Source organism: Pseudophryne corroboree, chromosome 1, assembly GCF_028390025.1.
Source record: "Pseudophryne corroboree isolate aPseCor3 chromosome 1, aPseCor3.hap2, whole genome shotgun sequence".
NCBI classification, from domain to species: Eukaryota; Metazoa; Chordata; class Amphibia; order Anura; family Myobatrachidae; genus Pseudophryne; species Pseudophryne corroboree.
In genome coordinates, this window is record NC_086444.1 from 586094652 (window position 1) to 586113666 (window position 19015).

The following is a 19015-nucleotide window of genomic DNA, read 5'->3' on the forward strand; positions in this document are numbered from 1 at the left end:
ACAATCTATTAGTACATGTTCGTCCTTTTCATAGACTTGTAACTTGCAAATGGAAGAGCAGACATCAAATAATCTGTTGTTTTCAATACCTATCTTTATACAGTAGAGACAAACATGAAATGTTACATTTGAATACAAAAGGTATCTACATGATTTGTGTCCACTGACTGTAAAGCGTACAATGAGACAATGAAAGTTGATTACATATGAAAAAGGGACCTCTTAACACATAGAAGTTAATAATGTCCACTTTACATCTTTTTTTTTTTTTTACAGGATCAGTGGTGTGAACTAAATGCTTCATGTAAATAATTAAGAATGCTTAGCATCCAAATGACTTACAATAGCTGTTGGTGTTGCTGCCAGCACGCAGTACAGTACCAGAGGGGAAATGAAACTTTCATCCTCAGTCCCTGGGTAAGGCTTCATTAGATTTCCATCTTGGCAGAAGAAGCCTTGAATGTGCACTTGAAAGGTATCCGTGCATTCAAAGTAGTACGCAAGCAGAACAGTGCCAGCCATAATGACGAGCTGAAAGTAAAGCATGGTACATTAAAATATATAAACAAAAGTGCCTTCCTCTCAGAGCAGCTCCCATGAACCAGTATTGTACCCATCACCCAAGCAGTAACTGGGACTGTTATGTTGCACTGTTTGCATGTGCCATACAATATCTGTTACATTAGCCCTATAGCAAACTGAACTCATGAATGTGTCTGATCGATGTTAGGCCACTGCCAGTTCACAGAGGGGTATGTGCCTGAAGCAGCTAGTATATCGAAGGGCATATTGTGTCACCGATGATAGCTTGAGCAATGCAGTTAGGACAAAGTGTGAATTAGGCACTGAATAACAAAACACTGTATAACCAAAAAGAAGAGAGTGACGTTTTTGCCATACAGATAAAGCAGACATTAGTGTGCTGCAGACCCCCATAATGCTATAACTAATTATTGTCAATGGCTAAGTTGGAAAGCTTAGTGATTGGTATTACAATATTTGATGAAACAGGAGAGCTAACAGTTGCAATACCATATGCTCTACCTAGGCAAAATCGACTCGGATATCCAGTTAAAAATATTTGTCCTAGGCATCAAAATTAATTTCCAGTGTTTGCAATGAAGAATGTGGGCGGGATGTAATGGAGTCCGAGTTCACCCGATATGCAGGATGCCAGCTGAACTCTGACATTTTTTTTAAAGGGGCAATCATTTACAAGTCATAACCATGCATCCTGCATGTCGGGCTAACTCGGACTCCATTACATCTCGCCCATGGTTTGCAGGAGCTCCAAAAATTCTGAATTGCTTCTTAAAAACTGTGAATACTGTCATATTTTGCTTGAATCCAAAAAGAAAATATTATTAGAAATAAAAATGAGAGACCTACAGACCTCACATCTGGTACAGTATGTGCTAAACAAACCTTCTCAATGTGATAGTTGTCTGCTGGTTATATAGTAAAGATGTCACACCAAATATTGATTTGATTTAGATTTATCTACTCTTCATTCAATATGCATTTAACTTTTGCACAATACTATACATATATATACTTTTACTCTAATGGGCAAAACCAAGTGTATACATTGCTCCAGTATATACCCAGCTTTACTGTGTGACGCATTCTGTATCAAAGACATGGTCAGCAACTGTTGAACTTAAATACTTCTCTGACATTGTCTAAAGCTGGGTACACACTTGTCTAATCCTCGGCAGATCAGATCACAGAACAGACTGTTTATACAATCCTTCTGCAAACCTGCTCACAGATTCTACATCCAATCATCGCTACACACTTGTCCAATTTTTTAGAAGACCAATCTGTGTCTGCTGAAAAAATATAATTTGGGCTGGGGAAAGGGGTATTTATTAATGAGGAATTTAAAATATCATAATGGTGAAGGGCATAACCAGCTCCGGGCTTTCTGTGCCAGCCCTGGTTCAAAAAATATAGGGAATACATTGTTTAGAGATTTAATGAACCAGCACCAGGCTCTTGGAGCCAGCCCTGGTTCTAAAATGACAGAGAACAAATCAAGCAGGGGTCCCCCGTATTTTCAGAACCCGTCATGGGACAAACTTGATGGGGTCCCATGACCGAAGCATTGATCCCTCCTAACTATTCAGCCCAGGCCGGGGATTCCTGGGGAAGTGGGGACCCCCCCCAATAAAGTGGTCTCCCTTCTCCAGGGCATCAAAGGCCAGGGCTGGAAACTGGGGCTATCCCCGGCACCCTGGGCTGTAGGTGCCGAGTTAATAGTCCATTGCTGAAATATGCAATAATATTGTCTTTTACAGGAGGATTACAGGTCCCAGCAAGCATCGCCCATATGGAGAACTACAAGTACCAGCATGTGGGGCATTCAGTGCCCACTAGTACCTATAGGCCCCCTGTAAAAGAAATATTAAAATAAAGACAAGACACTTAATGTTTTAATATTTTATTATACAGCGCCTTTCCTTTGTGAAGGTGGCAGTGTTTAAGCTTTTTTTACATGGTGGCCGGCCATCCAGGACTTCACTGGTATCTTCCATCTTCAGGAGCTCTTTGTCGCTCCCCCTCAGACAGCCTCTCACCTAATTTTATAATATAAGCAGGTACAAGTGAGTGGGGCGATGATGTGGCAAGCCATGATTGGTGCACTGTGGTCATCTTGGACGCCATTTTTAAAATGGGAAACCATGCCGCCGGTGTTCTGCATGCCACCTGCTGTCAAACTCTATATCTTATGCCACCTCCCATCCTCTGCCAATTCCCACTGCAGTGGCAGAGGGTGTCGGGAAGTCTCCGAGTCACGCGCCACTGCCACGTAGACACTGCTAGTTTGCTGGGCTGCCTGGATCAGGGAACGGTAACTAGCTGTGGTTTCCTCAGCCTACACACTATAATATAATTTGCCTGGTCGGCAGTCGGTCTCCTACTTTTTAAGCAGGTTTAAAAACTAGGAGACTCAACAGGCGACCAGGATTGAGTGTGTGGGTTGGTCGGTGGAGGGTACACACTTGTCCAATGTTGGGTAAACCCGTCGGTCGGGAGTCTTATGTCCCGGGGATTGGACAAGTGTGTACCTAGCTTAACATATATCTGTTTAGGTCTACAAGGCTGTAGTTAATAAAAACAAACATTGCCACATTATATTGTATTTGCAAAAACACTGAATTGAATGAACAGGATTTATTTAGCATTTGGAATTATAGTTTCCTGCAATATGTAAGTAGAACAATTGCACAATTTACTCCTGGACAATAAAGCATGGGAAATATTTCTGTTTAAATAATTTCAGGTTGTACAGATTTCTTATGTATAATGCCCACAGAAGCAAATGTATTTGCTTCTTGCTTGAACTGTATTGAATATAAAACATAGTAGTGCTTTTCACCTACAGGACACTGCAGTAGAAATCGTTAAGGACTCAGAACATATTGTTCATTTGTGATCTTCTGTGCATCTTACACAGTTCTTACATGGAAGTAGAGAGAAAAGAAGACTCTATTTTGGGGGCACTCTTAGAAATACAAAACAGGGCCAATATTATCCTAGTTGTCTTAAAATATAACCTTTATTAATTCATTAAAATATATCATTGTAACAAACATAAGCATATTAGAACTTCACATTGATCTTCATAAAAGTACTGCAACACAACTATTCATATGTGTTGATTGAATAACCAAAATTGTTCCTCACTGTTAATAAATCAATCAATACCCTCTGTAGATATTACACTCCCATATATAAATTGTTGTGAGTTTCACAAGTGTGGCTATACCCAGGATTGAGGCTAATGGTAAAGGGTTATCCCCCACTAAGACTGAAAATTGTATTTAAGGTTTACCATCTCAGCATACACGGACACCAAAAAATCTTCCATCAGTGTTTGTACATTAGTCAAAAAAACATGACTAATGTACAAACACTGATGGAAGATTTTTTGGTGTCCGTGTATGCTGAGATGGTAAACCTTAAATACAATTTTCAGTCTTAGTGGGGGATAACCCTTTACCATTATCCTCAATCCTGGGTATAGCCACACTTGTGAAACTCACAACAATTTTATATGGGAGTGTAATATCTACAGAGGGTATTGATTGATTTATTAACAGTGAGGAACAATTTTGGTTATTCAATCAACACATATGAATAGTTGTGTTGCAGTACTTTTATGAAGATCAATGTGAAGTTCTAATATGCTTATGTTTGTTACAATGATATATTTTAATGGATTAATAAAGGTTATATTTTAAGACAACTAGGATAATATTGGCCCTGTTTTGTATTTCTAAGAGTGCCCCCAAAATAGAGTCTTCTTTTCTCTCTACTTCTATTTGACTTTCTGACTCTGGGGGGAGCAACACCAACCTTTGCCTGTGACGGATTTCCACAGCAAGTATAGGTATCTGGTTTATAGACCCTTTGTGTATATTTACTTATCCTTCAACAATACTTATGTTAATAAGGGTTTTCTTGTTGCGGATCATCTCAACTGTCTTTTTCTCACAGGTCTTACATGGACAGCAAGCAAATCTTGAAAACGAGGAATAACATGATTTGTTTCACTTGTTTAACTTAATAAAATGCAGACTGAAATTTTGTTTGTATTTTTACCCTACCTCTTAACCAGCAGACCATTTTTTTAACCAGAGTGCACTTGCAACCTGACAAAACCAGACCCACAGCAATAGCCAGATAATACAGCCTTCAGCAGAGGTACAGTACAGAGGACCTGCTATCCAGCCGAACGCCATTTCAGACATGGAACCTGCATTCTATCACATCACAATTATGGTAGCGACTGCATCCCTTTGCATTAAGGACATGCTGATATCACTGTAACACCACACATGACTATCTATCACTTTCATAGGAGAAGTATTAGAACACGGGGACATGCACTAAAACTGGAGGGTGGTAGGTTTAGGGTAAATTTAAGGAAAAATATCTTCACAGAAAAGGTAGTGGATAAGTAGACTAGCCTCCCATCAGAGGTGATTGAGTCTAAGACAGTAGGGACATTTAAACATGCTTGGGATAGGTATATGAATATCCTGCAGGGGCGTCAGAACATTTTTTGGTTGGGGGGGGCAAGATAAAATCTCAGTTTGGCGCCCCTAGCTCCTGGCCACCTTAGGCACCTAAAGTCTCTTGCTTCTGTAATGGAACGCTATGGAGCAGCTGGGAGTTGCCCCTTGTACACATTACACCTGGTAGAGCCCCTTATACACATTATGCCAGGTAGAACCTACTACACACATTACGCCTGGTAGAGCCCATTATACACATTACGCCAGGTAGAGCCACTTGTACACATTATGCCTGGTAGAGCCCCTATACACATTATGCCTGGTAGAGCCCATTATGCATATCTGCTAGGTAGAGCGCCTCCTCCTTAGTGCTACTCTCCCTACTCCTTCCCCACAGCCAGCAGCTATGCTGCTGTTACCTCTGCTGTTACGCGCAGCACGTCTCCGCAGAGCGCGGACACTGTAGGCTTACGAGGTGGGGGGGTGGAGCACATGGGGAAGCAGTGCCAGATTAAGGCCATGGGGTCCCGGGGCACTTCAGACAGTAGGGCCCCTAATAAAGAGCAGGCAGATTAAATATATATATACATATATATATATATATATATATGTACATTCACATACATACATACAGTGGTGGTCATTCCGAGTTGATCGCTAGCTGCATTTGTTTGCAGCGCAGCGATCAGGCTAAAAAATGGCAGTTCTGCGCATGCATGTGTGCACTCGTTGTGCCCGTCACGTACGGGCACAATGAATGATGTAGTTTTGCACAGGGTCTAGCGATGCTTTTCAGTCGCACTGCTGGCCGCAGAGTGATTGACATGAAATGGGCATTTCTGGTTGGCAACTGACCGTTTTCAGGGAGTGTGTGGAAAAATGCAGGCGTGCCAGGAAAAACGCAGGTGTGGCTGGACGAACGCTGGGCGGGTTTGTGACATCAAATCCGGAACTGAATAGTCTGAAGTGATCACAAGCGCTGAGTAGGTTTTGAGCTACGCTGAAACGACACAAAAAAAATTTGTGGCCGCTCTGCGATACAACCGTTCGCACTTCTGCTAAGCTAAAATACACTCCCAGAGGGCGGCGGCATAGCGTTTGCACGGCTATTAAAAACTGCTAGCGAATCGGAATGATCCCCAGTATGCCTGCAGGGTCCCGGCAGCTGTAATATCGACACCGGAGTCCCGCCAGCCGCCAGAATACCGACACTGGATTCCCAAAGAGATCAGGATCCAGACGAAGATACAGTATCCCGACAGCCAGGATTCCGAAGGTAAATATGAACTTCTGGGTTAGGCTTAGCATGCGGGACCGGGTATTAAGTTTAGGCACATTCCAGAGGGGTTAGGGTTAGGCTGCAGGGTAGGGAAGGTTAGGGCTAGCCTGCAGAGAAGGGTTAGGCACTATGGGGGGAGGGTTGGGTTTAGGCTGCGGGAACGGGGGGGGGGTAAGGTTTAGGCACCTTCGGGGAGAGGTTAGGGTTAGCCACCAATAGGGGAGGTTAGGGTTAGGCTGCAGACAGCAAGGGTTAGGGGGGTATGGGAGGGTGGTTAGGGTGCCTTGTGCACCCGCCTGCATTGCCGCGATCGGGATGCCGGCATCGGTATACTGATCGCCGGCATCCCGACCGCCGGCTTTTTATACTGAACCCATATTATATGTATTTATCTCTCTATATATATATCAGTACATATATATATATATATATATATATATATACTGTACATATATATATATATATATATATATACACTCACACATTTATATATATATATTTACACATATATAGCTTCATATGTATATATATATATATATATACATATATATGTAAATAATACTGTCAGCCTTACTTTTACCTTTTATTGTTCTGGCTCTCCAAGCAGCACACGCACCCAAACGCCGCTGGATCCTGGCTCCAGAATCCACATGCTGCCTTCCCTGCAGCCTGCGCGCTCAGCCAATAGCTGAGCGGCAGGCTGCTTCATTGATACATTATTGGACAGCTGAGCCGTCGCTCAGCTGTCCCGTCTGTGGCTGTGCTCTCTGCTGCCTGCGGCTAGCTGCCCGCTTTTGCAGTGGGGACGGGAGTGCAAACTACCCCCCCGCCCGCCCGCTCCTTAATCTGGCACTTTGGGGAAGGCAGCTTCAGCGCTGCCCGCCGTGTAAAGTAATAGTACAGCAGCGCGGGTAGTGCTGAAGCTGGCCGCTGTGTTGGCGCCTCTCTGGTGTTTTGGGGGGAGCGAGCTGCCCCCTTGCCCCCCCCCCATTCCGACGCCCCTGATATCCTTACAAAGAACTAACGGGTAAATGTATGATACAGACACTTACCGTGTCGGTATCAATCTTCCCGCTTTGCCACTTTACTGGCGATCCCTGTCAGTCTCCACAGCGCATCAGTCTTTCCTCCCCAGCCGGATCACTGGGCATGCGCAATATCTCACAAATCTCACTAAATCTCCTCTGCAGCCCAGAGACAGCACCCGCCACAGCCAGGGACAGCATCGCCACCTGCAGCTGTCGAAATTGATAGCTGCAGGTGTCGGAATGGTCAGCACTGCTGACCTTTCATACATTGCCCCGCACATCGGCACGCTATGTATTAGATAGCTCTTCTGTCACTGGGCACGCCCTTCGGCTGTCATACATGGGTGGAAGCGGTATCAGTGTACATAATGTACGCTGATACCGCTTCCCCCCATATCGACTGTTCTTACATTTCCCCCTCAAGATCTAAATGAATTGAGATTACCTAAAGGATAAAAAAGGGGCAGACTAGATGGGCAAAGTGGTTCTTATTTGCCGTCAAATTCTAGGTTTCTGTGTTTCTAACTAAAATAAGCTTAACAGACAACAGAACTGTAGTCTTGTTGCTTAATACAACACAAGCTGGTTGGCATTTAATGACAAATATAAATTATGGCTATGTTCCTTTCCCAATCTATTCAATAGCATAGTATGCCAATAAAATGTGAAGGAATGATAGAAGTTCAATTAAAGTTAAATGTATTTATAGAGTGCAGTAAGAAGGCTTTTAACGGAATTAAAATATGGCAATGCCAGCCAAGCTTTTTGGCATAAAGCTTCCAGTCATACATCTGAGTGTCATTCTGTACTATCCACTTCCAGGAAAACTTCTGAGAATTCCATAAACCTTTGGCCACAGTGTTCATCAAACATATCCAGCATCAAAAAGTGCATAAAGATACAGAAAAAAACTAATATTCTGCAGCATAAAATGTACAGATTTACATTCTTGGGCTGGCTTCAACATATAAGTATATTGGCAGCAACCTAGTTACAAGGAGTGTGATTAATTAAAAGATAAAAAATGCATGCATGCAGTTCTGTGATAGTGAAGAACATTTAAGATCTGCCTGAATGTAAATTAAGTAGTAATAAACTGCGTTGCAAATAAATAAAAAATTAAAATATTTTACAAAGAATATGTAATGTGATGTACAGTGGTGCTGGAAAGTTTGTAAACTCTTCAGAATTTTCTATATTTTTGCTGACATTTGGCCTAAAACTAGCTCAGATCTTCACACAAGTCCTAAAAGAAGATAAAGAGAACCAAATCAAACAAATGAGACAAAAAAAATAGAGTATGAGTATGTGAACTTTTAGGCTTAGCCGATATTTTGAAGGTGAAATTAGAGTCAGGTATTTAAAAAGAACAGGGATCTATCAAAGTCTGATATTCACAACACGTTTGTGGAAGTGTATCATACCATGCACAAAGGAGATTTCTGAGGATCTACGAAGAAGAGTTGCATCAGGCTGAGAAAAAGGTTACAAAACCATCTCTAAAGACTCCACCAGTCAACAGTCAGACAGACTGTGTACCAATGGAGGAAATTCCACACCATCATTACCCACCCCCAGGTAGTGGTCGACCAACAAAGATCATGCCAAAAGCAAGGTGTCTAATAGTTTTCAAGGTCACAAAAGAACCAAAGGTCAGCTCTAAGCAACTGAAGGCCTTTTTTATTATTATTATTAAATTTTATTTATAGGGCGCCACAAGTGTTTCGCAGCGCCGTACAAAGGACAGTAAAGGTAGACAAAACTTAGCATAACAGTAAATAAATAACAAAAATAGAGTGCAGGTAACAAAGAGTACCACAATTCTCAAAACATAATACAGCTTAGATGTAAGTAGCGAGGGAGTAATCATTGTACTACTTGGGGCTGGCGGCCATAGATAGAGAGGAGCCTTTACCAGCAGAAGAAAAAGCAGGTAAAGATGGTCGCTGAGTGAAATTTGTCGAGAAGAGGGCTTATACAACAAGAGGAAAGAGGGCCCTGCTCTGAAGAGCTAACAATCTAGTGGGGAGGGGCGACAGACAGATGACATGAGGTGAAAGCAAGCAGGAGGAAGCCTGATGGCAGTATACAAGAAAAGCAGAGATGTTCAAGGCATGGGGCAGGGGGATGGAGGAGCAGCCTAAGGTCTAGGTTATGCCTCGGAGGGGTACACTTTGATAAATAGGTGGGTTTTCAGTGCCCATTTGAAGCTTTGCAAGGTCGAGGAGAGTCTAATGGAGCGGGGGAGCACGTTCCACTGAAGGGGTGCAGCACGGGCAAAATCTTGAAGTTGTGCATGGGAAGCAGTGACCAAGGCAGAGGAGGGGCGGTGGTCATCGGCGACCGTAGTGGGCGGGAGTGAATATGAAGGGAGAGGAGGTTGGAGATGTAGGGAGCAGTGGAATTAGAGATGGCCTTGTATGTGAGGGTGAGGAGTTTGAAGAGGATTCTGTAGGGGAATGGGAGCCAGTGTAGATTTTGTCGAAGGGGAGTGGCAGAAGTGGAGTGGCGGGAGAGGAAGATGAGCCTAGCTGTGGAGTTGAGGGCAAATTGGAGGGGAGCGAGGTGGGAGCAAGTGAGGCCAGTGAGGAGAACATTGCAGTAGTCGAGTTGTGAGATGACCAGTGAGTGAAAGATAAGTTTAGTTGCACTCTGGGAGAGAAATGGCCTGATGCAAGCAATGTTGCATAGCTGGAACCAACAAGATTACGCCAGAGCTTGGATGTAGGGTGCAAAGGAGAGGGAGGAGTCAAGAGTGACGCCCAGGCAGTGGAGTTGGGGAATGGGGGAGTTGATTGTGTTGTCAACAGTAATAGAGATATTTGTAGGGGGTGTTGCTCTGGCTGGGGGAAAGATAATGAGTTCAGTTTTGTCCATGTTGAGCTTCAGAGAGCGCTCAGACATCCAGGAGGAGATGGCAGAGAGGCAGCTGGAGACCTGAGAGAGGACAGAGGGGGACAGATCAGGAGAGGAGAGGTAGAGTTGTGTGTCATCAGCATAGAGGTGGTATTGAAGGCCAAAGGAGTTAATGAGCACACCCAGGGTAGAGGTGTACAGGGAGAACAGAAGGGGGCCTAGGACAGAACCCTGAGGGACACCAACAGGAAGGATGGAAGGGTGTGAGGTGGTTCCGGAGGCAGACACAGAGAAGGAGCGGTTAGTGAGGTATGAGGTAAACCTTTCTCACATTAGCTAATGTTAATGTTCATAAGTCTACCATCAGGAGGAGGAGGACACTGAACAACAAGGTTATGCAAACTGAATTTTGCAATTGATCTTATCTATGTTGTCACTGTGTTCATATTCAGGTTATGCCAATTGAATAGTGCTAACCTAACATTGAATTCATGCAGGATTTTCCTAACGTCGGTTAACCCCAATATTCATTGCAGGTGTTCTTTATATATTGTGTCCATATCATTGGGGGTAATTCTGAGTTGATCGCAGCAGGAATTTTGTTAGCAGTTGGGCAAAAACATGTGCACTGTAGGGGAGGCAGATATAACATGTGCAGAGAGAGTTAGATTTGGGTGTGGTGTATTCAATCTGCAATCTAAATTGCAGTGTAAAAATAAAGCAGCTAGTATTTACCCTGCACAGAAACAAAATAACCCACCCAAATCTAACTCTCTCTGCACATGTTATATCTGCACCCCTGCATTGCACATGGTTTTGCCCAACTGTTAACAAAATTCCTGCTGCGATCAACTCAGAATTACCCCCATTGTTTTTATCAATTCCACCCATAACATCCTTTGGTTGGTTTCACACTGGATAGCGCCCGGATCACACACTACTTTTTGCAACTATTCCAAATTTTTGTGGGGGTAATATAAGGGACAGTGTAAAATAGGCAGCTTTAAACACCTGGATTACGCCAAATTCAGTCCTTACACACCCAAACATTCTGCTCAACAATGGTGTGCATGGCAAGATTGCAAGGAGCAAGCAGCTGCTCTCCAAAATGAACACTGCTGTCCTGAGAAGGATTTACCACAAAGCAACCAAAGCAGCTGCTTAGGGCCCTGTTGTTCTCTGGGGGCCCTGCTGGTCCCAGGTGGCCTGCTGACAAGGCTATATATCATTTCTGGCAGACCATGACCTTCACCGAAATTGTCAGAGAGGTGGGCTGGCTGAATACTCCCAGCAGGCAGTTATTAGACAGCTGTTGGGTGCCGGCTCCAGCGTATGCCTGTGTCTTCAGTCCTGCAGTATTGTGCGTGTTACCAGTCATGACAAACGTGTGTATGACGTCAGATGCTTAGAGAGAGGAGCAAGGATGTGCGCAAAAAAGAAACAGTTCTTCCAGTGTACTTTAGTATAGTATTTTTTACATTTATAACATCCACCACCTACTTCAAATTCCAATCAGGCGAGAGTGAGGGATGATGGGGGTGGGGTGGGGGTTTGGGTAGGCAGTGAGGATTGTTCGAGGAAGGGGGGCCCCAAATCGGTGTCTTGTTTAGGGCCCCATGGAGGTCTAAATCCACCTCTGATGCTGCCTGTCTGCAGTTTGCTACAGATCACTTGGACAAGCCAGAAGGCTATTGGAACAATGTTTTGTGGACTGATGAGTCCAAAATAGAGCTTTTTGGTTTAAATGAGAAGTGTTATATTTTTAAAAAGGAGAACACTGCATTACAGCATAAAAATCTCATAGCATCTGTGAAACACAGTGATGGTGGTGGTATCATGGTTTGGGCCTGTTTTACTGCATTTGTCCCAGGACGACTTGCTGCCATTGATGAGACAATGAATTCTGAATTATACCAGAATATTCTAAAGGAAAATGTCGGGGAATCATATGGATGACCGGCATCGGGGATCCTGGAGTTCATAATACAGATGCCGGTATCCCGATGTTCAAAATCCCGACAGGGTATTTCCCCCTCTCACCCCTAACCCTTTGGTCCCATAGCCTAAACCTAAACTCCCCTTTACAACAGGTGTCGGGATTCTGCTGTCGGTATTTCGGCTGCCGGGATCCCGACAGCAGTCTTATTCACCGCATCCCAAGTCATTTGACCAAAGAATGGTTAAAGAAAAATAAATTTTACGTTTTGGAATGGCCAAGTCTAAGTCCTGACCTTAATCCAATCGAAATGTTGTGGAAGGACCTGAAGCGAGCAGTTCAAGTGAGGAAAATCACCAACATAACAGAGTTGAAGAGGTTTTGTACGGAGGAATGGGGTAAAATTCCTCCAAGCCAATGTTCAGGACTCATCAACAGTTACCGGAAACATTTACATGCAGTTTTTGCTGTGCAAGGGGGTCATACCAGATACTGAAAGCAACGGTTCACATACTTTTGCCACTCACAGGTGTGTGATATTGGATAATTTTTTTGTCTCATTTGTCTGATTTGGTTCTCTTTGTCTACTTTTAGGACTTGTGTGAAAATCTGAGGTAGTTTTAGGCCAAATTTTAACAGAAATATAGAAAATTCTGAAGGGTTCACAAACTTTCAAACATCAATGTATATGTCATAATGTGCAGACATCTAGCATTTGCTCAATGGATACAGCGCTGTGTTCCAGCTATCCTCCACTGTGCTCTCTGTTGGGCATCTCCCCCTTAATTAATTCCCTGCTTGCTTCTAGGGTTGGTTGTCTGGTGTTCTCCCATGCTGCAATTTAGTAGCGTGAACACATCCTCTTCTAGGAAGTCACACCTGAAGTCATGTGACTGCTGACATCAGAACAGGCACTAAATTCAAACGGGCAGCCTATAATAGCCTCTCTTTGACTCTAAGGAGCCTCTTATATATTAGGTCCTTTGGGGGTAATTCCAAGTTGATCGCAGCAGGAAATTTTCTCTAACGTCCTAAGTGGATGCTGGGGACTCCGTCAGGACCATGGGGATTAGCGGCTCCGCAGGAGACAGGGCACAAAAATAAAGCTTTAGGATCAGGTGGTGTGCACTGGCTCCTCCCCCTATGACCCTCCTCCAAGCCTCAGTTAGGTTTTTGTGCCCGTCCGAGCAGGGTGCAATCTAGGTGGCTCTCCTAAAGAGCTGCTTAGAAAAAGTTTTTTAGGTTTTTTATTTTCAGTGAGTCCTGCTGGCAACAGGCTCACTGCATCGAGGGACTTAGGGGAGAGAATTTCAACTCACCTGCGTGCAGGATGGATTGGATTCTTAGGCTACTGGACACCATTAGCTCCAGAGGGAGTCGGAACACAGGTCTCACCCTGGGGTTCGTCCCGGAGCCGCGCCGCCGACCCCCCTTGCAGATGCCGAAGTTGAAGAGGTCCAGAGGTCCAGAAACAGGCGGCAGAAGACTTTCAGTCTTCATAAGGTAGCGCACAGCACTGCAGCTGTGCGCCATTGTTGTCAGCACACTTCATACCAGCGGTCACTGAGGGTGCAGGGCGCTGGGGGGGGGGCGCTCTGGGCAGCAATGTATTATACCTTTTTTATGGCTAAAATACATCACATATAGCCCTTGAGGCTATATGGATGTATTTAACCCCTGCCAGATCTCACAAACTCCGGGAGAAGAGCCCGCCGTTTTAGGGGGCGGGGCCTATTCTCCTCAGCACACGGCGCCATTTTCCTGCTCAGCTCTGCTGAGAGGAAGGCTCCCAGGCTCTCCCCTGCACTGCACTACAGAAACAGGGTTAAAACAGAGAGGGGGGGCACTTATTTGGCGATATGATTACATATGTGAAAATGCTATAAGGGAAAACACTTGTATAAGGGGTTGTCCCTGTATAATTATAGCGTTTTTGGTGTGTGCTGGCAAACTCTCCCTCTGTCTCCCCAAAGAGCTAGTGGGGTCCTGTCCTCTATCAGAGCATTCCCTGTGTGTGTGCTGTGTGTCGGTACGTGTGTGTCGACATGTAGGAGGACGATGTTGGTGAGGAGGCGGAGCAAATTGCCTGTATGGGTGATGTCACTCTCTAGGGAGTCGACACCGGAATGGATGGCTTATTTAGGAATTACGTGATAATGTCAACATGATGCAAGGTCGGTTGACGACATGAGACGGCCGGCAAACAAATTAGTACCTGTCCAGGCGTCTCAGACACCGTCAGGGGCTTGTAAAAACGCCCATTTACCTCAGTTGGTCGACACAGACACAGACACGGACACTGACTTCAGTGTCGACGGTGAAGAAACAAACGTATTTTCCTTTAGGGCCACACGTTACATGTTAAGGGCAATGAAGGAGGTGTTACATATTTCTGATACTACAAGTACCACAAATAAGGGTATTATGTAGGGTGGGAATAATCTACTTGTAGTTTTTCCTGAATCAGATAAATTAAAGTGTGTGATGATACGTGGGTTTCCTCCGATGGAAAATTATTGGAGGTATACCTTTTCCCGCCAGAAGTGAGGGCGAGTTGGGAAACACACCTTAGGGTGGATAAGGCGCTCACACGCTTATAAAAACAAGTGGCGTTACCGTCTCCAGATACGGCCGCCCTCAAGGAGCCAGCTGATAGGAAGCTGAAAAATATCCTAAGAAGTATATACACACATACTGGTGTTATACTACGACCAGCAATCGCCTCAGCCTGGATGTGCAGAGCTGGGGGGGCTTGGTCGGATTTCCTGACTGAAAATATTGATACCCTTGACAGGAACAATATTTTATTGACTATAGAGCATTTTAAGGATGCATTTCTATATATGCGAGATGCGCAGAGGGATCAAGAGTAGATGTGATGTCCATATCTGCCAGACGATGTTTATAGACACGACAGTGGTCAGGTGATGCAGATTCCAGACGGCACATGGAAGTATTGCCGTATAAAGGGGCGGTCCATCGGACCTGGTGGCCATGGCAACAGCTGGAAAATCCACTTTTGTTACCCCAAGTCACATCTCAGCAGAAAAGGACACAGTCCTTTCAGTCTCAGTCCTTTCGTACCCATAAAGGCAGGCGGGCAAAAGGCCAGTCATATCTGCCCAGGGTTAGAGGAAAGGGAAGAAGACTGCAGCAGGCAGTCCATTCCCAGGAACAGAAGTCCTCCACAGCTTCTGCCAAGTCCGCAGCATGACGCTGGGGCCATACAAGCGGACTCAGGTGCGGTGGGGGGTCATCTCAAGAGTTTCAGCACGCAGTGGGCTCACTCGCAAGTGGACTCCTGGATCCTACACGTAGTATCCCAGGTGTACATTGGAAATTCGAGACGTCTTCCCCTCACAAGTTCCTGAAGTCTGCTTTACCAACGTCTCCCTCCGACAGGGAGGCAGTATTGGAAAAAAAGTCACAGGCTTTATTCCCAGCACGTGAAAATCAAAGTACCCCTCCTACAACAAGGGAAGGGGTATTATTCCACACTATATTGTGGTACTGAAGCCAAACGGCTCGGTGAGATCTAAAAGATTTGAGCAATTACATACAAGGGTTCAAATCAAGATGGAGTCACTCAGAGCAGTGATAGCGAACCAGGACGATATGGTGTCACTGGATATCAGGGACGCTTACCTACAAGTCCAAATTTTGCCTTTCTCACCAAGGGTATCTCAGGTTCGTGGTACAGAACTGTCACTATCAGTTCAGACGCTGCCGTTTGGATTGTCCACGGCACCCCGGGTCTTTACCAAGGTAATGGCCGAAATGATGATTCTTCCTAAAAGAAATATGGACGCTTTCCTGATAAGGGCAAGGTCCAGAGAACAGTTGGCGGTCGGAGTAGCACTATCTCAAGTAGTTCTACGACAGCACGAGTGGATTCTAAATATTCCAAAATCGCAGCTTTTTCCGACGACACGTCTAATGTTCCTAGGGATGATTCTGGACACAGTCCAGAAAAGGATGTTTTCTCCCGGAGAAGAAAGCCAGGGAGTTATCCGAGCTAGTCAGGAACCTCCTAAAACCAGGAAAAGTATCAGTGCATCATTGCACAAAGGGTCCTGTGAAAAATGGTGGTTTCTTACAAAGCGATCCCGTTCGGTAGATTTCACGCAAGAACCTTTCAGTGGGATCTGCTGGGAAAATGGTCCGGTTCGCATCTTCAGATGCATCAGCGGATAACCCTGTCTCCAAGGACAAGGGTGTTTCTTCTGCGGTGGCTGCAGAGTGCTCATCTATGAAAGGGCCGCAGATTCGGCATTCAGGACTGGGTCCTGGTGACCACGGATGCCAGCCTAAGTGGCTGGGGAGCAGTCACACAAGGAAAAAATTTCCAGGGAGTGTGATCAAGTCTGGAGACTTCTCTCCACATAAATATACTGGAGCTAAGGCCAATTTACAAGGCTCTAAGCTTAGCAAGACCTCTGCTTCAAGGTCAGCCGGTATTGATCCAGTGGGACAACATCACGGCAGTCGCCCACGAAAACAGGGCGGCACAAGAAGCAGGAGGGAAATGGCAGAAACTGCAAGGATTCTTCGCTGGGCGAAAAATCATGTGATAACACTCTCAGCAGTGTTAATTCCGGGAGTGGAAAACTGGGAAGCAGACTTCCTCAGCATAACCTCCACCCGGGAGAGTGGGGACTTCAGCGGGAAGTCTTCCACATGATTGTAAACCGTTGGGAAAAACCAAAGGTGGACATGATGGCGTCCCGCCTGAACAAAAAACTAGACAGATATTGCGCCAGGTCAAGGGACCCTCAGGCAATAGCGGTGGACGCTCTGGTAACACTGTGGGTGTACCAGTCATGGTATGTGTTCCCTCCTATGCATCTCATACCAAAAGTACTGAGAATCAAGGAGATGAGTAAGAACGATACTCGTGGTTCCGGATGGGTCAAGAAGGACTTGGTACCCGGAATTTCAAGAGATTCTCACGGAAGAACCGTGGCCTCTACCTTTAAGAAAGGACCTGCTCCAGCAGGGGCCTTGTCTGTTCCAAGACTTACCGCGGCTGCGTTTGACGGCATGGCAGTTGAACGCCGGATCCTGAAAGGGCATTCCAGATGAAGTCATCCCTACCCTGGTCGAAGCCAGGAAGGATGTAACCGCAAAACAATTTCACCGCAATTGGCGAAAATATGTTGCGTGGTGTGCGGCCAAGAAGGTCCCTACAGAAGAATTCCAACTGGGTCGTTTCCTACATTTCCTGAAAACAGGACTGTCTATGGGCCTAAAATTAGGGTCCATTAAGGTTCAAATTTCGACCCTGTCAAATTTATTCCAGAAAGAACTGGCTTCAGTGCCAGAAGTTCAGACGTTTGTAAAAGGGGTACTGCATATACAGCCTCCTTTTGTGCCCCCAGTGGCACCTTGGGATCTCAATGTTGTTTTGAGTTTCCTAAAGTCACATTGGTTTGATCCACTCACCACTGTGGACTTAAAATATTTCACATGGAAGGTGAAGATTCTATTAGCCCTGGCTTCAGCCAGGCGTGTGTCAGAATGGGCGGCTTTATCATATAAAAGCCCTTACTTAATTTTTCATTCTGACAGGGCAGAATTGAGGACTCGTCCTCAATTTCTCCTTAAGGTGTTTTCTGTTTTTCACATGAACCAACCTATTGCGGTACCTGCGGCTACTAGGGACTTGGAGGACTCCAAGTTACTTGACGTTGTCAGGGCCCTGAAAATATATGTTTCCAGGACGACTGGAGTCAGAAAATCTGACTCGCTGTTTAGCCTGTATGCACCCAACAAGATGGGTGCTCCTACTTCTAAACAGAAGATTGCTCGCTGGATTTGTAGTACAATTCAGCTTGCTCATTCTGTGGCAGGCTTGCCACAGACAAAATCAGAAAAAGCCCATTCCACAAGGAAGTGGGCTCATCTTGGGCGACTGCCTGAGGGGTCTCGGCTTTACAACTTTGCTGAGCATTTACTTGGTCAGGGGCAAACACGTTTGCTAAATTCTACAAATTTGATACCCTGGCTGAGGAGGACATGGAGTCTCTCATTCGGTGCTGCAGGGTCATCCGCACTCTCCCGCCCGTTTGGGAGCTTTGGTATAATCCCCATGGTCCTGACGGAGTCCCCAGCATCCACTTAGGACGTTAGAGAAAATAAGAATTTACTTACCGATAATTCTATTTCTCGTAGTCCGTAGTGGATGCTGGGCGCCCATCCCAAGTGCGGATTGTCTGCAATACTTGTACATAGTTATTGTTACAAAAAAATCGGGTTGTTATTGTTGTGAGCCGTCTGTTCAGAGGCTCCTACGTTTTGTCATACTGTTAACTGGGTTCAGATCACAAGTTGTACGGTGTGATTGGTGTGGCTGGTATGAGTCTTACCCGGGATTCAAGATCCTTCCTTATTGTGTACGCTCGTCCGGGCACAGTATCCTAACTGAGGCTTGGAGGAGGGTCATAGGGGGAGGAGCCAGTGCACACCACCTGATCCTAAAGCTTTATTTTTGTGCCCTGTCTCCTGCGGAGCCGCTAATCCCCATGGTCCTGACGGAGTCCCCAGCATCCACTACGGACTACGAGAAATAGAATTATCGGTAAGTAAATTCTTATTTTTTAGCAGTTGGGCAAAACCATGTGCACTGCAGGGAAGGCAGATATAACATGTGCAGAGAGAGTTAGATTTGGGTGGGTTATTTTGTTTCTGTGCAGGGTAAATACTGGCTGCTTTATTTTTACACTGCAATTTAGATTGCAGATTGAACTCACCACACCCAAATCTAACTCTCTCTGCACATGTTATATCTGCCTCCCCTGCAGTGCACATGGTTTTGCCCAACTGCTAAAAAATTTCCTGCTGCGATCAACTTGGAATTACCCCCTTTATCTTCCTGTGTTCTCACTTCCATTTT

The 19015-nt window shown here is 45.1% G+C and overlaps 1 protein-coding gene across 1 annotated transcript in view; it reads right to left on the reverse strand.

Moving 5' to 3' along the window:
* PLPPR1 (phospholipid phosphatase related 1) overlaps positions 1-19015 on the reverse strand; it is a 236114-nt gene that overhangs the window by 55979 nt on the left and 161120 nt on the right. The window contains exon 3 of the mRNA XM_063914224.1: positions 343-531. Within this exon, the coding sequence (XP_063770294.1) occupies positions 343-531 (189 nt within the window). The remainder of the gene's footprint in view (positions 1-342; positions 532-19015) is intronic.